At 56.0% G+C, this 21,461-nt stretch overlaps 1 protein-coding gene across 1 annotated transcript in view; it reads right to left on the bottom strand.

The window, feature by feature from the left end:
- The window catches only part of LOC112422933 (syndecan 3), a 39,155-nt gene extending 22,145 nt beyond the window's left edge, over positions 1–17,010 (bottom strand). The window contains exon 1 of the mRNA XM_011763140.2: positions 16,701–17,010. Within this exon, the coding sequence (XP_011761442.2) occupies positions 16,701–16,838 (138 nt within the window). The 5' untranslated portion in view covers positions 16,839–17,010. The remainder of the gene's footprint in view (positions 1–16,700) is intronic.
- Positions 17,011–21,461: the final 4,451 nt, after the last annotated feature.

Genomic DNA, 21,461 nt, shown 5'->3' with positions numbered 1-21,461 from the left:
CAGGCGCCTCTTCAGGCCCCACCCTTCACCCTGGCCCCAACTTCACCTGGCTCCCAAGCACCAGCCCTGCCCAGCACAGCTGGCAACCGCCAAGCCCCTCGGGTGGTTTCCACTCTACTCTCTGGCAGAGGCCTGTCTGTCCTGGGCTAGGCCTGGGCTGGAGCTACCAGGCCTTTGTCTGGAAGGTGCTCGTTAACCCCCTCTCTCCTGCCTGGCTGAACTCAGGTATGAAGCCTAAAATCCCTTAGGCCCTGTCTTGAGCCTCAACACCTTGGCTTCACCTCCCAGACTTTGATCTCTCAGCCATTAAGAAGGGAGGAAGAGGCCAGGAGCGGTGGCTCACACCTGTAATCCCAGAACTTTGGGAGGCCAAGGTGGGTGGATCAGGAGGTCAGGAGTTTGAGACCAGCCGGCCAACATGGTAAAACCCCATCTCTACTAAAAATACAAAACTTAGCTGGGTGTGGGGGTGCACACCTGTCATCCCAGCTACTTGGAAAGCTGAGGCAGGAGGATGGCTTGAACCCGGGAGGTGGAGATCACAGTGAGCCAAGATCGTGCCACTGCACTCCAGCCTGGGCAACACAGTGAGACACCATCAAAAAAAAAAAAAGAAGAAGAAGGGAGGAGGCCTTGCAGTGCCTTAGACTGCCAGGCAGAGACCACAAAGGATCCTGAGTGGGGAGGCCAAGAACTCTACAAGGACCCCCTGCCCCTCAAGAATGGGGTGCAGAGAGCCAAAGAAAACCCCACACTCACCTCCCCTAACATCCTCCTCCATTCTCCTGCAGGTCCTGTGTGCCCCAGGTATCCTGCCAGCCCCTCCTCCACACAGTCACTGGCTCTTCCTCTCCCCCACTGAGCTCAGATAGAGTCCAAACACCTGCCAGGGCTCAAAGACCCTGCGTGCCCTGGCCCTTACTCCTGCAGCCCAGGGATGAGGCCTGCCCTCCACTCCTCATGTGTCACCCGAACGTGGCTTCCATGACCCAAACTACTTCAGGTCTCAGCTGACCCACCCTCGCCACCAGGACTCCCTCCCTGAGCCTCCCCAGGCAGGATCAGAAGCCCAGCTTCGGCCAGTATGGACCTAGTCACACCAGCTTGGCCTCCTCCCCTGTAGGGAGCTCCACCAGGGCAAGGTTGCCCACCAGCCTTAGCCCCAGGCCCCCAGGCCCTCAGGGAACGAATGAATAAATGAGTCTAAAACAGTCTAGCCCAGAAACCAAAGCTGTGCAGTAGATAGTGTGTGTGGGAGAGGAACCGGGCTAGGAAAGATGGACTCAAAACTGGACATCAGGCAAGTGGCTGTTGCTAGAACACAGTCTTGTTCCCCAAACCCAGGACGAGGATGGGTAGTGATTGTCACCTTTGTGGTGATGGTGGGCTCTCATGGCCACTCCCCCAACATTTACCATAACTAGTCAGCAGCCTGTGGGCAGAGCAGTGCGCTGGACTCTGTGCCAAGTAAGCCCTAGCTCTTGCAACACCCTGTAGCACCATAGTCACCCTCCAGCTTCATGGAAGACAACACAGGCTCAGAGGATGACACAAGTACAGTGACCTGCCCAAGTTCACCCAGTTGACATGCAGAGGTCAAAGTCCAAGTCCAAGTCAGGACTCAGCTGATTCATCCCCCACACCAGGAATCCTTCCCTGAGCCTCCCCCGGCAGGGTCAGAAGCCCAGCTGCTGCCATTAGGGACCCAGTCACGGCAGTGTGGCCCCCTCCCCTATAGGGACCTCCACCAGGGCAAGGCCAGCCCAAGAGCCAAGTTGGGTTAATGCCCAAACGCCCTCTTTCCACCATTTATCATGGCCATGCCCTTAGAGACAACACAGGACACTCACCCCTCTAAACATGGAAAGGCAAAAGGGAGGGAAGTGCGGAGGGTGAGGAAGGTGCAGGGTCCGGGGACTCGGCCCGTGCAATCTCTGTGCACCCCCACAGTGCCCCGGACGGAGTGGAATGGTCCTCCCTCCCGCAGCATGAGAAAGACAGTCTCACCTCTGTGCCATGATCCATACCCACCCCACCCACCAGGAGCCCCCCCACCACGTCTCCTGACCAAACATTTGTCAAAAGAAACACCACTGATATCTGGGCAGGACGATTTTCCACCAGTGGGACTGTTCTGGACACTGCGGCCCTTTAGCAGCCCGACCCCCACCTGGCCAATGCCAGCTGCACGTCCACTACTAAGACAACCAAAAATGTCCAAATGTCCCGGGAGCCAGCACCCTCCATGCCCAGATCAGGCGTCTCCTCCTCATGGAGGTGTCCCCATCCCACCCTAGTCCCAGGCGACCACCCCTCCTCCCTGTTCAGGGCCTTAACTTCAGCATCTCTTGGTTGGGCATCATTTTCCCATAAGTCAGAAATACTCTCGTCAAAGAAACAGAATCCCCCCAGAAATCAGAATCCCCACGCGGCCTTAGTGCCGAAGACTCTGATCAGGGTTTCCCCAGGCAGGCGGTGAAATAAAGGGATCCGCGTCTCCTGGCCTCTCTGACCCCAGCTGTCACTTTCCTCAGGGGCACAGCCACACTCCCTCCCCTGCCACCCCCCAGCCTGCCGGCATCCAGTTTGGCAAATAACATACAACTGAATCTCCGAAGGAATCCAAGGTTGGTTTTTTAGTGGAGGGTGCGGGGGAGTGAAGTGTCCCTGGAGGTCAGGCGGAAAACAAAGCTCTGAGGCCCTCCACACACACACCACACACACTGTTCTTGCCTTAATCACCTCTAACGAGGCCAGATGACCAGCTGCCCCTCTGGCCTGGGCTCCTAGACCCTGGGATTAAGAGTTGGGATTAAGGACAGACATATTTTGGTAGCTCAGAGCCCCAGCAGTGTGAGTGTGGGTGTGTGTGTGTGTGAGTGACAGTGTGTGTGTGAGATCGTGTGCGTAAGAGTGTGTGGGGGGGGTGAGGATGTGTGTGTCAGTGTGTGGATGCGTGTGTGAAAGTGTGTCAGTGTGTGTGGATGTGTGTGAGAGTGTGTGGGTGTGCGTGTGTGGGGGGGTGAGTGTGTGTGGGTGGTGAATATGTGTGTGTAGGTGAGAGAGAGTGTGTGTGTGTGTGAGTGTGTGGGGGTGAATGTGTGTGTGGGTGACAGTGTGTGTGAGTGTGGGGGGTGAGTGTGTGCGAGTGTGTGGATATGTGTGTGTGGGTGTGAGAGTGAATGTGTGAGTGTACACAGACATGCACACATCCAAGCACATTCGGGGTGTTTCTGGGCATGTGTCTATGTCTAGGTACATCCATGTGTGTATGCCTATGGCTGTCTGGAGTGGCTTAGATGTCTGTGTGCATCTGAGTGTGTTCACATGAGCGTGGAGGGCTGTCTCCGAGCGGTACCTGTGCACATGGCAGCGTATGTGTGTCCCTGTCTCTGTCTCTACATGTGTGCACAGGACAAGGGTATTTGCACAGGTTCACGTTTCTTCATTTGTAAGCATGCATCTGAGCCTCCCAAGGTAGAGAGAGTGTCTCCAAACTTCCTTAATCCACAGTGCTGGGGGGAAGCCCCTGGAGCTGAGGCAGGGGGAGGGACAGCAGTTGGGGGACTCCTGATCCCCCGGCATAGGATACAAACACCTTTTCCTACAAAGACACCAGAGCTCCACGCATCAGCACAGACACACAGCAACACACCATCACACATGTTGCAGGCACGTGCAAACCCCTAACCCAAACTAAAGTCCTAAACAGAAACATGGCCTTAGTTCCACGTGGAAAAAAGATTACCTGGCCTCACTTGCAGCCTTGCAGACCATCCCTCAGGACACAGCTGAGCTCCCTCTGGATCTGAGATTGTCCCTACAAGCCCCCCAGCTCCCCAGCTCACTTGAGAACAGGATCCAGCCAGCCAGGGCTCAGCTCCCAGAGGCCATGTAGGGGCTTCAGCCCCAGGGGAGCTGTTCCACTTCTCACTGCTGAGTGACCCTGAACAGCCACACTTCATCTCTGGGTTCAGTCTCCTCATCTGAACAGCAAGGCCAGGGCTGATTCCTGGCTCTTTGCCCCAAAACTCCATTTCAGGAAGGACAGATGCAGGCAATTGTGAGTTCTGGGGCCAGGAGGGCAAGGAACTAAAGAAGAATCAAGAATTCCTCTAGCCTTGGCCCTAACTACCCCTTCAACCCTCGAGACCCCTGTCCCCAAGGGGAACCCTCAGGTCCTGGCCCTGGTGAGTCACAGCCAGGGAGATGGGAGGTTCCAACCAGTGAGGGAGTAAGATAAGGGCCTCTAGGGAAGCTGAGCAGGGGGAGGAAGGAGTATGAGGAGGAGGGTGCGAGGCGGGAGGGAGGGAGGGGGGCTGAGCAGAGAGGGCAGAGGAGATGGAGAGGAGGGAGGTTGGAGCGGAGCGAGGTTGGAGAGGAGAAGATCTCCTCATAACCAAGGCTGAGCCTCCAAGCCCACAGTCCGTCCACCCTCCAGAAAGACAGAGCCAAACAGGTTCCAGGGCACCCTTCCCTGCCTGCACCTCCACAGCTCACTGGGGCTGGAAAGGCTACATCCCCTCGTGCCCACTGCTCCCTGCTGCCAGGCTCCACTTTCCTCTTCTCCCAGTCTTGGGGAATCACATGAGCGGAGGCTGGGGAGAAAGGACCAAGTGTGACAACAGGGGAGAACTAGAAGTGAAACAGAGTGAGGAGTGTGAACGCAGGAAAAAGAAACAAAGCAGCAATGTCAGAATTTGGGGAAGTGTAACAAAGTACCATGTGTGAAGGTTGAGGGGGAGATGATGTAATGGGGAATTAGCAGCTGCAACAATGTATCCAAGTGAGAGCTCCAAGGTGGTAACAATGTAACCCTGCGGGGAAGCAGACACTATGAAGTGAAATAACAGAATTGGACTTGGCAAAGAATCCTAACTTGGAGAAGAGGCACCTGGGAACCTAGAAGAGGGAGGCAGGAGAGAGGGGGCTGAGGAGTGTCTCACTGTGCTTGGGGGCTGGTAGGAGGGGTCATTATTGGATTCCCAAAGGAGGGGACATCTGTGCTGGGTTTTAGAGGATGAGTAGGAGTTCACTGAAGAATAAAGGAACAGTCCATGAAGAGGGAACAGCACACGGGTAGGCATGAAGAAAAAAGAGACAGTGGTATGCTCTGTGCTCAGGATGGCTGGTAGAAGTGTGGGATGTACAGACTGGGCGCAGTGGCTCACCCCGTAGTATCAGCATTTTGGGAGGCTGAGGTGGATGGATCATTTGAGGCCAGTAGTTCGAAACCAGCCTGGCCAACATAGTAAAACCCCGTTTATACTAAAACTCCAAAAATATTAGCCAGGCATGGTGGCATGGGCCTGTAGTTCCAGCTACTCAGGAGGCTGAGCCAGGAGAATCGCTTGAATCCGGGAGGTGGAGGTTGCAGTGAACCAAGATCATGCCTCTGCACTCCAACCTGGGCAACAGAGTGAGACTCCATGTCAAAAACAAAAAACAAAAAAACAGAAGTGTTGGAAGGCAAAGGGATGAGGCTGGAGAAGCACATTGAAGGCACTGACAGGAATTAATTTGGCATAGGAAATATTGGGCATATGGGCAGCTGGGGTGGTCAAGGAAGGCTTCCTGGAAGAGGGGTATGGGGGCAGCTGAGCCTGCATTCTGGACAGAGCAGAGTCAAGTACAGAAAAGAAACACAGTGTAGGGGATAGTGCCCTGCCCAGGAGTCAGAGACAGAGTTCTTAGTCCCAGCTCAGCCATCAACTTGCTGTGTTACTCTGGGCAAATCGTTGTATTTCTCTCAGTCTCAACTTCCCCAAATGTCATATAAGAAAGTTGAATTACAGAATCTCAGAAGATTCTGTAATGATGACTTGAGATCAATGCTTTGGCCTCAATGTCCCCTTTGGAACAGTGAACAGTTTGGACAAGAGTATTTTCAAGGGCCCTTCCAGTTGAAATCCTCTCCAGCCGTCTGATCTTTCCCCAACCTGGGTTAGCCTCTGCCCATAGCCCCATATAGACAGAAAACATGCGGCAGGAAACAGATCCATGTGGAAGCCAGGAGCCCAAAGTCCCGGGAAAGGTCCTGCTCGACAATAGCCACTCAAGTTCTGGTACCTAGCAAGGCCCGATTGGCCCTACGTTCTTCCTGTAGGGTACCACACTTTACAGTTTGCAATGCACATGGCAGCATGAGGCAGTGCTTATATACTAGATGGGACTCTGGGGGCAGGCTGCTCGGGTTCAAATCCCAGCTGGGTCACTTACTAGCTCTGTGACCTCAGACGAGTTATTTAACCTCTTTGTACCTTGATTTCCTCTTTTGTAAAATGAAGATTACAATGGTATCTCCCTCATAAGGCTAAGGATTGTTTATAGATGAGACATTTGGCAGAGCGTTTTGTGTGTGGCAGGCACTCAATGGACAGAACTCAATATTGTCACCTCCAAGCTCTGGCATCTCATGCTACCTCCTCATGACAGAAGGGCAGCACCCTGTACCTGCACAACAGTACCCAAATGCCTTGGTTTGGACTCAAAGACCACCTTGTGAGTCAGCGAGGTCTTCCATGTGGAGGACCTGTGGGGTTCAACTGTTCAGCCCAAGAACACTGAGGCACAGGGCCAGACACCCACGAGGAACCTGGTGACTGTCTCTTAAAGGCATCAGAAAGGGCGGCCCCCTACAGCAGTGACCCCTCGCCGCCAAGGAAGGTGTGTTCCCCTCTCCACATGTGGTAGCTCCCTGATATACTGCAACCTTCCCCACTACTCAGACTTTGTCCATCCTAGCCCACCTATCAATGTGCTGCCATCTGTCATGGCCTGGTACAAAGGATGCCTCCTCCATGAAGTCTTCCTAGTTTTCAGGGTCTAAATCAACCTCTCATTCCCTGACCTACTCCCGCACAGAATTGAGAGCTTCCTAATGTCAGGGACCAAGCTGAGCCCCCTGGGGGTCCCTAGTGCTCGGCTGAGACCAGACACAGAGGGGTCATGAGTAAACAGTAGCACAGTGGCGATAAAGATCCAGGTACTGGACTCCCTGCCCAGCCCCCAGCTAGCCTGGAACTGATGATCATGTTCCAGGGTTCAGGGAGGGAGGTGGTGCCCAGCGTGATCGGCAAGGAAAGAGATGCCTCCAACCCTGGCCCAAGAGGAACCACAGACAAGCCACGTGAAGGAAGCAGGCCTCCCCTCCCCACCCAGGCCAGCCATCCTGCCTGCCCTTCCCCACCAGGCCAACCTAGGTCAGGCCCTGTCCTCTCTGGCCTCAAGTCTTTCTGATAGTTCCTCAAATCTGAAGACTGCAAGGGCCCCTGGGTCACCGCATTCACTCTTCCCATTTAACAGATGTAGAAGTGGAGGCCCAGAGAGGGAAAACGCTGCCCACTACCACTTGACAAGCTAGTGGCAGATTCATTTCTGAGACATAACCACCTTGGGGAATGTATAATAATTAAAAGTCATCACCCAGCAGCAGGTTCCTTTTAACCAGCTGCACCTCCTGCCACTCCTCACTGCCACCGAACGAGTCAGGGATCACTGGCTCCATTTGACAGAAGAGAAGACTAAGGCTGAGTCAAGAGTCAGCCAAATCCACCCACTTCTTCGTTTTTGTTTTTCTGTTTGTTTGTTTTGTTTTGAGACAGAGTCGTGCTCTGTCGCCTAGGCTAGAGTGCAGTGGCACAATCTCAGCTCACTGCACGCTCCGCCTCCCAGGTTCAAGCAATTCTCTGCCTCAGCCTCCTAAGAAGCTGGGATTACAGGCACCTGCCACTGCCTGGTTAATTTTTGTATTTTTAGTAGAGATGGGGTTTCAACATCTTGGCCAGGCTGGTCTTGAACTCCTGACCTCATGATCCACCTGCCTCGGCCTCCCAAAGTGCTGGGATTACAGGCGTGAGCTACCTTGCCCGGCCAAAATCCACCCACTTCTAATGGCAGAGCTGCGGCTCGGCCTGTCAGGGAGGAGGGGTAGGGCTTCCTCCCTGCTTCTCTTCAGCTCCCTCCTCGAGACCACACAAAAGCACATGCACCTGCCTCCAATAAACCTGCCTGAAGCAAGACATGGCCAGACAAGACACAGAACACACATGACACAACTGAACACTGACAACCCCCTGAACAGGGCTTCATATACAGCAGGTGCTTAGTAAATGTCTGCTGAGTGAGCAACGCAGTCAATCAACACTGGCGCCCATGCAGGAGCCCACACGTCTGCCTGATGCCCTTGTGTGGGGAAAAGAAAGAGAGATCAAAATGGAGTTTCTTACGTCTTCCTTTTCTACACAGACACAGTAACAATCTGATCGCTCTTTCTTTTCCCCACACCCTTGAACGAGCATCTCTGTAAGCACCCAGGCTCCAGGCTCAGAGTCCTGCTAACTGCCTCACTGTGGGCACACTGCCTCACTGTGGGCACACTGCTCAACCTCTCAGGGCCTCTGTGTCCCCATCTGTAAAATGGGATAACCATGCCTGCCTCACAGGGCCATGCTGAGGACCCACTGAGATAAAGCATGTTAAGCACTTAGAACTACACCTAGCACATGGCGTGCAGTGGTAAGTATTGGCCGTTGTCTTTGTCATCTTCATCCTCGCCATCATCTGTGTTTGTGTCTGTCTTCCTGACACAGGGAGCATCTTGAAGTCAGGAACCAGGTAAGATGCAGCTGCAGACACCCGCCCCCTACAATGGCAGCCAGGCCTTGAGGAGGGGGGCAGTGAGTAAGGGGTGGATGACAGAGGGTAAAGACTGACACAGGCACCTACCCTGCAACTGTGGGCCTGGACAGGGAATAGTGTATGGTTTCTGTCCAGCAAAAATACCCTTCCCCTGCTCCCAAAACAACAGTCCACCTCCCCCCAGCTCTCCAGGAGCCTTGCCTACTCAGGCCCTGCATCCCCCACGGAGCCCCCCCAAGCCCCAGCCCAGGGAGGGGCACAGGTCTAATGAGCCGCCTGCAGCCCCCTGGTGCCCGCAATCGAATTGGCAATCAGTTTGCTGCAATTAGATTTCCCAGATCCCGCTGGTGATTGATTCTAAATTACCCTCATTAAAGTCTGGGCTGGCGGGCATGGATGGGGGAGGGCAGGATGGATGGTGGGGGGTCCTAGCTGGCAGTGCAGGGGTTACAGGAATCTCTAGGGGCGCCTGGGCCAAGGCTAACCCCAGGGTGAAGCAGCACCAGACAGCAGCGTAGAAGCCCATGGCCCACCCAGAAGAAGGATGAAGGCCCGAGTCAGTGTTATCCCCAGTCCCAGCCCCACCGCCAGAAAACCCTGGCTCTGTAGGGCATGTGATGACAAGATCAGATGGGGCTCCAGGGTAGGAGAAGGGGCAAATGAACACCAGGCTCCACCAGCTCCTGGCTGTGTGTGCTTTGGCAGGTGTCCTAACATCTCTGAGCCTTCCTCTAAATAAGGGGAATCTCACCAGCCCCCCAAGAGTGGTGGGAGGCTCAGTGGGACCATCTAAGGCTGGAGAGCCAGCCCCAATCCATGGGCAAGGCTCCGGGCTGTGGCTGGGCCACCAGCTGTGGGATGTCAGGCTGTAGGGCTGGCCATCTCTCTAGGACTCTCCACCCCTGAGGTCCTGTGTAAACATCAACAGTCACCCACTCTGGGCCAGGGCCCATGTGACAGACAGAACACAGCCGAGATGCTCCCTGGCTGGGAGGAAAATGGAAAGCACCCAGTCTCACCATGTCCTGAGCTCAAGCTGCAAATAACAAGGCCTCTCTGGAGTTCCAGGACTGGAAGGGCCTGAAGAGGCATCATGCAGGATGGACTGCAGGCTGCCCAACAGCTCTGGAGAACCAGCCCCCCAGAAACTCAGCACCATGGACCCTAGAATGTGCTTCCTCTAATCTGACTTAAGTCCTGCTGGCTCCAACTGGGAGTCCAGCCCATGGTCTCCTTCTAAGGGTACCCCCACCCCCAGGGTTCTCCTTCAGGCCATCCATGATCATTCAAACTTAGTTCCCACTCTCTCCAAAAGAAATCACTGCTCCTCACCTCCAAGCAGTAGTTCTTCAGTAAGACCCAGAGAAGGACAGGAAAAGAACAAAAACCAAGGCAGGTGAATGGAAAAAAACAAGATTTGCAGAAGCAAGATTTGCAGCCTGCTCCTTATTTACTTTAGTACTTTATTTACTTTATTATTTTATATTACCAATTCTCAAACAACCCTGAGGCTCCATTTTAAAGAAGAGGAGACTGTGGGTTCAGAGAGGTTAGGTGAACTCAACAAGGTCACATAGCAGGAATGTGACAAAGCCAGGGATTCAACCCTGAACCAGCTGGCTCCAGGATCCCTGCTCCTTCGATGACTTCAAGCTGCCCCCTCAGGCTTGGGACACCACAAAACAGACACAGCACCAAGGCCAGGGGTGGGGAGAAGGCAGGCCTCAGCCAGCTGGGGTAATAGGGGTTGTAGAACCCTCTCCACCTGGTATAAAAGGCCAGCATAGGCGTTCCCTGCCCTCCACCCACAGCAGCCAGGTAAAAAAAGGGCCAGATCATTTGTCGGGGCCACCGCCACCCCCACTGCTGGGCCCTCAGCCATGGCTGCTCAGGCTCCCCCTGTAATCACAGCTTCCTGTTTGGCGCTGAGACTGGGCTTGGCCAGTGGGGGAGGGGAGTGGCTGCCCCTCTGGCCATGGTGGGAGGGGGGCCGGAAGTGAAGGCTACCGGGCCTCCTGGAATCTAGGGAGGCTGGGAGCCAAGGGGAGTGAGGGTGTGGGGGGTGCCGTCAACAAATATTTACCAAGAGCCAGCCTGATGTTCCCAGGATGTGATGTTAGGACAGAGGCCTGGAGGGGCCAGTGAGATGGGTCAGGAAGTCCAGGACCAGCCCAGACCCTGCTCCCTGCTGGGACAGGGGTTTGGGGGGGATGATGGGAGCAAGGGCCTTGGGGCCTGGGCAGCTCCTGGCTCTGGCCACCCTGTCCCTCGAGACACAAAATCACAGGGATCCAAGCAGCTGGGCTGGAGCCCAGAGTCACAGTCCCTTGGTCCTGCCCAGATGTGGTGGTGGCAGTGCCTTGGCACTCAGACCTCAGACCGAAGGCCCACCCAATGCAGTCCCCTGGTGCCTCCCAGCCCACGGGCACATGCCTTGCATGCAGCAGGACTCTGCCAGCCTCACTGTCCCCAACCAACCTACACAGGAAAAGATGCAAGCTCCCGCCTGAGCTCTATAGCTCACAGTCCTGACTTGCTTCATTCCTTTATTCCCTCATTCATTCATTCACTCCTCTGAATCATTCACTAAAGCCTGTGCCAAGCACAGAGTGGTCCCTGGGGGTTCAGTGAGAAAACACGGCAGCCACGAGCCTGCCCAGGAAGCTCAAGGTCTATCAAGAAAGCACTGACATCGCTCCTGACAGCTGGGGGACCCCCACCAAGACACACCCTATCTCTAAGCCTCAATCACTATTAGGCCAGAGAGAATCTTGGCGGCAACGGGGCCAGTGCTCAGAGATGGGGCAGGAGGAACATGGATTTGGCTTCCGCACACTTTCTAAGGGCCAGAGGGGGTTAAAGGCAGGCTGGTCACCTCTGCAGACTCAGCCAACACTGGGGGCATCTGGCACATATCAGGGCTTATTGTGGCTTTTTAGACTCCTCTCATCCTGAGATTCCAAATATTTGCCCTCTCCTGTGCCCTGATCACATGACCCAGACATCAACCCCTTCTGCACACACATGTGCAGGCACACGCACAAACACACATACACACACACACATATGCATGCACACACAATCTTGCTGACAGCCCTTCGCAGTTTATAAAGCTCTCTCTCCCCATCCCACACACCCCCAGTAGCCCTCAGAGTAGCTGCTTTTATGGACTACAGAGCCTTGCGAGGCAGTAGAGGAGGAAGAGCGCTGGCCAATCCCTCCCACATGGTGAGACAGCATCACCGACCTCCAGGGCTATGGCAGAATTAAGTGAGAAAAGGTACGGGACCAACCCCCCTCCCAGCACCCCCCGCTCCCCGCCGTCACAAGAGGAGGCATTTACTAAACAGTAGCTAATGCAGACATAATCCAGGGGGTAAGGAGGCCCCAGAGAGGTAAAGTAGTTTGCCGAAGATCACACAGCAAGAGGGTAAATTTAGGACTGCAGCCCAGGTCCATTAGCCTGTCAGGCTCTGGCTCAAACTAGCTCTGCCACTTCTGGCTGTGTGACTCTTAGCAAGTCACTGAGCCTCTCTGTGCCTCAGTTTTCTCATCTGTAAAAATGGGGGTTCTGGCCGGGCACTGTGGCTCATGACTATAATCCCAGCACTTTGGGGGGGCTGAGGTGGGCAGATCACCTGAGGTCAAGTGTTTGAGATCAGCCTGGGCAACATGGTGAAACCTCATCTCTACTAAAAATACAAAAATTAGGCAGGCGTGGTGGCAGGTGCCTGTAATCCCAACTACTTGGGAGACTGAGGCAAGAGAATCGCTTGAACTCAGGAGGCAGAGGTTGCAGTGAGCCAAGATCATGCCACCACACTCCAGCCTTGGCGACAGAGGGAGACTCTGTCTCAAAATAAAATAAAATAAAACAAAATGGGATTCTAATAACTCCTACACCAAAAGATTATCATAAGGATGAAATAAGTCAATACATGTAAAGTGCTTGGTGGGTGGGACTCTCGGTAAACGTGACCTCTCTCTCCTTCTTGGGATGAGCCCCTCCTTGCTCTCCCCGCCACTGCCACCACTCCTGCTGCCCCGGACCCCTCAGGGACCCTATGTCCCCTTATATGAGGTGGGAGGAGCCAATGGGTTTCAAAAGGCCATTTTTTCATTTTTTGTTTGTTGCTTTCTTTTACTTTTTTCTCCAGCACAGCTCACCTCGCACCAACCCCCAACACACTGAACTCACCGCTGGAGGCATTGTGCTCACTCCTGCCCAGAGAGGAGGAGGCTTCAGGTTCAAATCCCACCTCTGCCATGAGGATAGTGTCACATCCCCCAGTAATGATTCTAAAAGCCAAGTATTTGCCCCCAGTTGACACGTAAGAAAGCTGAGGGTCAGGGCAGGCTATAGCCTCCTAGTGTCATGTGATGACCACTTTCATTGCTTAGCTCAAAACCCTCCTCCTCCAGGAAGGCTTCCCTGACCCCATCCATGCTCCCTCCCAGAAAGGTCCCATGTCCTGAGAGCTCACTATGTGGCAGGTGTGTTCAGTCTACTCAAGCAGCTCATTTCCAAATCACAACATCCCTGTGAGGCTGACACCATTACTGTCCCCATTTTACAGACAAGGACTTTGAGACAGAAAGAAATCCCTTACTGGAAATCACACAGCAGATGTCTGTCCCCAGAGCCCCTGGTACCTTGGGAGCTAACAGGCAGCATACATCTGTGGTGTCCCTGTGCCTGTCCCCCACATGCTGGAAGGGGAGATGGTTCACCCAAGAGCCTGGCCCAGAACAGCCCAGGGCCCCCAACTTTCCATTTTTTTGGTGAAGACAATCTCATCCTGGTAACGGAAGGCTCACAGTCACCCAGGGGAGCCTGGAGGGGAGAAGAGCAGGGATGCCTGAAACGGGGTGAGGAGGGAATGGAAACCACCAGGCCTGGGGCTGAGACTTCAAAAGAATTCCCTACTAATTCCCCTGCCCCCGCCCCCGCCCCCGCCCCCGCCCCCACACTCTCTCTGTCTCTCTGTCTCTCTCTCTCTCTCTCTCTCTCTCTCACACACACACACACACACATACACCTCCCACCCTTCCCACCTTCCCAACCACAGTACAGCAACTTTGTAAAACAACAAGAAATCCACATTTTTGAGCACTTAGTAGGTACCAGCCACTGGGCTAAAAGCTTTCCAAATTAAGCCCTTCCATTCTCGCATTCTCTCCGTCTTAAAGAGGTGGAAACTAAGGCACAGAGAGGTTAGGTAACTTTCACAAGGTCACACAGCCACAAGGTAGTGGTCTTCCATCACTGGGAGTATTCAAACAAGACTAACACCTAAGATCCCTTCCAGTCCTGGACTTTTAAAAGAACATGTTTCAAAAGCTAACATTTTCAGGATCCTCACACTCCAAAACTTTGAGTGGTGACTTAAGTACAGTAGCTGAGGTGGCCTTAAAGGCAAATGTCCCTCAGAGTCCTGGTCACGTGGTCTGTCAGAAGAGGGACTCCTCAAAGGAGATGCCAGGAGACACACACACACACACACACACACACACCACAATTCACCATCTGCAGTGTGAATGAGGCCTGCTATCCCTGCTATCCCCATCCTGAAAGACACGAAGACATGCACACACACACACACACACACGCACACACACACGCACGCACGCAGGCAGGCAACCCAAAGGTCATCATGTCCCTGCCCTTCCCTGCCCTGAGCCAGCCACCGCTCATCTACCAAGGCCACTCCTGGAGCTTCCCGTCTTCTGATCTAACCTCAGTCCCTCCTGCTGCAGGCACTGCCCTCCCCACCTGGTGTGGAACCCTGTCAACCAGGTACCACCCATTAACCCTTTTCCTCCCAAGCCAGGTGAGGACCAGAGGGATGATGCCCCTCCTTGACAGCCTGACCCCTGGGAAGATGTGAGGCCTGGAGGACATTCTACTTCCCACCACCTGGTCAGGAACCCCAATCCCTGCCCTGGCCCAGGCCCCGCCCACCATCTCAGCCTCTGGGCTCAGACTCTCGGGGGTCTGTTTCATCTACCACCCAACACTGGGTCTCAGCCACACCTCTCAGATTCAGGGCACCTGCCTTGCGAGGCCCTACTGTGCATGAGGTTATTAAATGCTCTCATTAAGTCCTTCCACCACCTTGTGAAGTGTGAATTGTTAGCCTTATTCAGCAAGGAAAGTGGCCTGCCCAGCGCTCCACCTGGCCTCCAAATCTAAAGCTTTCTGTCCTGAGCCCCTTTCATTCATGTGCACACCACGTGAATCCTGAGCTCCTTCTCGGGACACTCTTCAGTCATCTCATTGAATTTTTGCCATCTGAGGAAGGTGTCATTAGCCCCATTTCACAGAGAGACAACCAAGGGTCAGAGAAGTAAGATGCCCTGCCCAAACCATGCCATGAATCGGTGGGGGTAGCAGGATTGGAGTCCAGCGTCCTGTGATTCCCAGATCTTTGATTTTAAGGATGGTCTTTCAGAAATTTGGCTGAGAAGGCAACCCCAGCTTCTAGGATGTGCTGGGTCTCTATCCCTCCCAGGGACCCCTTCCTCCCACCCCACTTCCGGGAGAGCTGGGAATGAGACATCCTGGCCAGCAGGCACTTCACACTGGTCAGCACTCAACACTTTCCCTCCCTCCAGCTGACAGCCCCCTAGCTGGGGAAGACTGAGGAGGGGCCTGTCCATCAGAGAAGCAAGCTTGGAGCCCCTGCCTGTCCTCCTCCTGTCTTACTGACTGGCCCACTGAGGCTGGAAGAGGGAAGGGACTTGCAGAGGCTGGCTGGACACCCAGGGTTGCTTGAGAGGCCTGGGTCCTTTTCAGCCTGGGGGATGCAGGACAGCATAGCTCCTGGAACCAACCCTGGAGGCTGGACCTAGAAATCCTCAGCCCGCCTGGGCCGGGATCTGGACACTTATCCAACAAGAACTCACTTGAGACCTGAGTCCCTCAAAGGGGGATGAGGTCCTTCCTTCCTCTGCCCTCCCTGACAGAGCTGGGACCAAGCATGGTTGCTGCGGTCACTCAAAGGGATACTCAAGGGTCACCTCATATATACTCTCACCTCCACCTGCACATGCTTGGTCCCCTTCAGGGTCCTTGTCCCATGCCCAGGGTCCCCCATGCACCTGCATGCACACGCTGGTATGTGTGTTCACACACACTCACGGGTCCGAGCACACGCCCACCACAGAGGTCTTTCGTACACACACCCTCACCCACTGCAGGCACACACGGCCATGGCCAACAGTGGCCCAGCTGGGCACAGGCACACATCATGCACAATGGGTCACCCTCCCACGACCACGGACGGGAGGGCACGCTGGCATCCACCCATGTGGCAGACACATCCTTCACCTGCACACGCCCCACAGGTCCCTGCACCCCTCACTGAGGTGGCCACACACGCCCACACACAGGGTCACCCTCACTCCCCCCTCAGGTCACCTTCACCAAGTCACCCTCCACCTTCACCTCCCCCTCCCGGGCCCACTGCCCTGGCTGGCTGCCGCGACCCTGGAAAGAACCAAATGTACACCCTCCCCTCGGGGAACCGACCCGATTCCCAAAAAGTGGCCACGGTCTGGGCACACCCACGAGGCAAAAGCCAGCCTCACTCCCACCCTAAGACACACCCAGCCTGGACGGCGACCCCCAGCCCGCCGCCGGGCCCTTCCCGCGCCTCCCAGGCCAGCGCAGGGGTCCCCGCTCCGTCCCCGGGGAGACAGTTCCCGAAGCCACTGGGAGGTGGGGGAGCAGGGCTGAGGATCCGCGATCGGGTTCCCACCCGGGATTCCCTCTGGGGAGGGGTCCCAAAAGGAAGGAGAGATGCGCCCCCGGAAGATGACCGGCGGCGGGGGCGGCCTCTCCCCGCGGATGCCAGCTAGGGGGAGATTCCGGCGGGGGCAGGGTGCGGAGAGGGGCGCTCGGGGGAGGGGCGAGGGGCGGCAGGGACCGCGGCCCGGGGGAAGGCAGCCCGGAGGGAGGGAGCGGGGTCCCGGGGCGGGGGTCGCGGGCGGGGACCGGCACCCCGCGAGGGGGACGGCCCCGGGGAGCTGTGGCGGGGATCCGTGCGCATGTCACTCACCCCCGCGGCGCGCCCCGCCAGAAGCAGCAGCAGCAGCGGTGGCAGGAGCAGCCCGCGGGCCCCGGGCCCGGCCGCGGCCCCGGTCCCGGCGCCGGCCCCGTGGGCGGCCCCGGCGCGGTGCGGCGGCCCCGGCTTCATGGCGGCGGCGCGGGCGCGGGCGGCGGGCGGCGGACGGGCGCCTTTGTTCCCGAGGCGCGGCGCGCGGGGCGGCTGCTTGGCGGCGGCGCGGCCCGGCGGCTGGACCGACGCGCTCTAGGCTCGCGGGCTCCCGGCTCGGCCGCCCGGCTCCGCCTCGCAACTCCGCGCCCACAGCAGCCGCGCCCGCAGGAAGCGTGCGCCGCCGCCGCCGCCGGGCCGCCCCCAGCGCGGGCGGAGCGGGAGGAGGGGCCGGGGCGGGGCGGGCCCAGTGCGCCCCCCGCGGGCTCCGCACCCTCCGGCCCCAGGCCCGGCCCCCGCCCCCACCCAGAAGGAGTACCACGCTGCCGAGTGGGCACCCGGACACCTGGGCGAGCGGCCGGCCTCGCCGAGCCGGGGGCTGGAGGGCGCGGAGCCCGCCGGACGCACCTCCGCGGCCGCCGTGCTAGGTAGAAGGGAAGGGTCCCGCTTGGGATGCCAGGGCCCGGGCCTGGCTCCCTGGAGTCGCCGAGCGGAGGGTCGCATAGGCGTTTTCATCTACAGCCTCCCCCTATGGGGTTCCACGCACGTGTCTCTTCCTGGACTCCCATCGTCACCCTCACACACTCAGCCAGTCCACCCAGTGGGCCAGAGGTCGTTCAAGACCACGGGCTTTCATGCCTCCAGGACACCCAGGGGCTGTGTGACCTCAGACCAGGGGCCGGCCCTCTCTGGGCCTCTGTCTCCCCAGGGGACCATAGGGGTGGTCACTTCAAGGCCCTGTCACTGTAGATCTGCAGAGGAAAAGCCATGCAGACCTGAGCGCAGCTGCTTCCACACCAGCGGGAGGAGGGGCGCCTCCAGCAAGGCCCCCAGTTCTCTAAGTCTCAGATCCCCCATGGTTGAATGGGACCACCCCCTCATGTGCAGGGTGGTGAGAAAAGTACATCTCTGAGTGGCAGTCTCTAGTGCTGGTGGTCTTTCCACCCTGTGTGGTCACGGTGCCTTTTCCCCCTTCACCTTCATCCCCAGCGGCATACCCTACTCTGTACTTACTTCTCCAAGTCTCCAACGGCGTGTGAGCTCCAGCGGGAGCAGGGGTTTGTGTCTGTCTTGTTCACTGCTATGTCCCCAACACCAGCACAGGGCTCGGCATGACATCCATGCTCAATCCAAATTTGTTGAATCAGTGAATGTGTTTCCCATTTACTGGGGCTTACCGCCATCCAAGTGTTTTGGGGCAAGATGGGGGAGAGTGAAACATTTCTTGAACCCTGACCACATGCCAGGTGCCCAGCACTTTCATGTTTTATATCATTTCTCAGGAACCCCATAAGGTCGGTGCTGTCAATGTCTCCACTTCTTAGGTGGGGAAGCTGAGAGCCAGCGAGAAGAGGTTATTTGCTGATGACAGCTGGCTGGACGTCTCTACCTTCAGCTACTCTCCTCTCTGGCCCCTGTGTCCCAGCACCTAGCTTACGGCCTGCCATTAGAAAATAGGAATGAAACTGAGTTGAAACTGGAACAATTCCCTCAAGAAAAGGGGAACCAAAACCAGAATGAATGGAGGGGCAGGCCTAGAGGAAGAGACTCTGGGGAACCAGCCATGGGTTTTTGATGTTGGTGACAACTGGACTTGTCCTGCAGGGCCCTTGGGAGGAGGACCAGAGGACAAAGGTCAACTCAACATGAAGTAGAGATGAATTAGAAGGGGCTCCCTGGGAAGGATGGAGAGCCCAGTCCCTAAAGGGTATGGAAGGCCAGCTCACCACCCTCTGACAGGGATCCTGGAGAGGGAAGACAGGGAGATCTTCCAACTAGGAATTCTGAGGAATTCTGAGGTCTCAGCCTCTGAAAATTCAATTCTCAAATCTTTTGGAATTCTCAAATCTTTGGGATGACATCAATGCTCGATCCAAATTTGACTGGCACCTTGGGGAGATGGGCAGGGAGAATCTGATGGGGAGCAGAAGGTGAGAAGTTGGTTTCTGTTGAGGTAGCACAGCTTGGAATTGAGCTCTGGCTCTGGGTTGGCCAAGTACCTGGGTTCAAATCCCAGTTCTGCCAGTTATGAGCTGCGTTGTGTTGGATGTGTGACTTAACCTCTCTGAGCCTCAATTTCCCAACTGTGATATAGACATAATGACCATACAGAGTTCATTCATTCATTCATTTAGCAAGTATAAATTGAGTGCCTGCTGTGTGCCAGGCCAGGTGCCAGATTGTGAGGATTACATGAGCTCTTCCCTGCCATTGTAATGGAGTTCAACGAAGGTGGGTGGGATGAAGCTTATAAAGGAAAGGACTCAGATGCAGGGATAACATCGTCTTTCAGAGGGACTGAGCAGATCCCAGGAACAGACCAATCCTGAGGTGCTCCCAAAGGGCCAGCAGGGTTAGGGTGGGGATTATGAGGAGCCAGACGTCAGCTGGTCACAGACAGCAGTGGCAATTCTAAGAGACAGTGAGTACCCTGTCTTGAGAGATATTCAAGGCTCGGAGAACTATCTAGCAGGGAGACCATTAGGATGGTTTCCATGAGTAAGGTGAGCAGTGAGCATGGCCCATCTTCAGAGGTTCCTGCCAGCTCTGAGACTTCTGGAAGCAGCAACCCTACTTCCCTGACACCCGGGGGGAAGAGGTGGGGGTGGGGCAGGGCAGTGGAGAATCTTTGGTCTGGACAGGCCAGGAGCGCCACCTGCTGCTCTTCAAAGACACTGGTCACAGCCAGAACTAAGACAGTTCTGGGCCCCTGAAGGTCCTTTTCGTCTTGCTTCCCCACCCCTCCTGTCCCAGGTTTCCCTGGGGTTCACAGATGCACACATTTGCCTGCCCTCGAGCACACAGGGCATCCACACAGTCACCCTTGCCCAGGCCTCCTTGTGCATTGAACCACATCCCCACATACTCAGGGTCTCCCTTCACGGCACCATAACCTTACCCACAGGCACCTGCTGCTGCCTCCTCCTGGCACAATACTCACAGTCCCCTCTGGCCTTTAGAATACACACTGCCTCCTCTGGGAAGTCTTCCTGATGTCCTCTGGGTGATCAGGCCTGGTCCTGTCCTGTCGGCATCCTGATCACACTCATCCTGCACTCCTCACCCTGCTTTCAGTCCCTACTGTCTGTCTTGCTCGAAAGTGGGAGCATTCAGTATCCCAAATGAACAATAGCTGTAGAAGAGCACAAGTGGAGCTGATTATGGGCCAGGCACTGCTCTCTCAAATGCACACTCACATTAGCCCCATTTCCAGATGAAAAACAAATGCACAGAGAAGATAGGAGACATGCCGAGGCAGCACGACTGGCAGTGAGAGCTGAGATCCTGACCCAAGCCAACAGTTACACTGCAATGCCAGGCCCGGAGGTGTATTGGGAGGCATTTGATGAATGAATTAGAGTCACCGAGGGGATTCACATAGTCACACGCCAACATGCAGACATACTCAGATGCAGTCTGGCCCTTGGGGAACCCCGCAAGGCATGCCTAGTGGCTGCATCTCAACCTTTCCACCTCACCCCCACCCCAGTCAGAGCCTTCTCTGTCCTTGACAGGGCCTCCTAACTCTAACCAAGCGTCTGAGGGTTGGGGAGGCCTCGGCCGCATCTCTGAGCTCCACTCAGGTGAACCTGAGATGCCTTATTCAGAGTGGCACGCCCAAGCCTGGCACACAGTAGGTGCTCAGTAGCTGTCACCTGACTCTACGTGTCCCCCAGGGGATTGGTTAAGCCAACCGGCTCTCTGGACTTCAACAGTCCCGTGGCATCCTAAGAGCCAAGATTGATGGAGGCTTTACTACCTGCCAGGCACTGTTCTGAGCCAAACACACCCTCATTTACTCCTCCCCACAGGCCTGTGATTTGGGCCCAACAAGCAAACTCGCCTCCCAGGGCTGCTACTGTGAGGACCAAATGAGCTGCCAGCCCTGGAGTCTGGTGCACAGTGAGCCCCATCCGTATGCTTGCTCTCTACTTCGTCCCATTTTACAGTTGGGGAATCTGGGGCTCGCGGGAGTTCAGTAACTTGTCCCAGGTCACACAGCCAGGAGGAGGGCAGCCAGGATTTGAACCATGTGATGACAGAGCCCTGGCTCTGATGTGATGATAGAGCCCTGGCTTTTCACCTTGTGCTGAGCTGCCTCCGTGGGCAGAGGAGACTTTGTGATCCTTACCAGACCTCCCAAACACAAGTGCTGTCTCAGTTCGAGGCAATCACAGGGCTTGCAAAACAAGTCTCCATCCTCCTCCCTCCCCACCCCAACCATCTCCCATCACAACTTCCGGTCTTGCCCAAGAGTCAGGATGGAGGCCACAGCCCAGGCTTGCTTCTGAGAAAATCCAAGTGACAGCAGTCCTGGAGGTCAGTGACCCCCAAAGCCGAGGAATCGAAACGGGGCTCTGACAAGAGGGCTCCAGATTGGGAGGACCCCAGAGTCCTCCTAGGGGAACCTGGGGAGACTTGGAGGCCATCTGGTGCCCCAGTGAGTAGAAATCTCACTGGGGAAGGATCTGCAAGGGCTGTGGCGGGGCCAGGGTGGCCGGTGAGAAGCCTTGGCCTCCCCCCAACAGGGGGCCTCCATCGTGGGGAGCCTCCTGCCCGCCCAAGGGACCTGGCCTGTGTGAGGGTCTCACAGAGCCATGCCCC

This window comes from Macaca nemestrina, chromosome 1 (genome assembly GCF_043159975.1).
Source record: "Macaca nemestrina isolate mMacNem1 chromosome 1, mMacNem.hap1, whole genome shotgun sequence".
NCBI classification, from domain to species: domain Eukaryota; kingdom Metazoa; phylum Chordata; class Mammalia; order Primates; family Cercopithecidae; genus Macaca; species Macaca nemestrina.
Note: the sequence above shows the minus strand (reverse complement) of the source record. Positions and strands in the feature narration are given on the sequence as shown.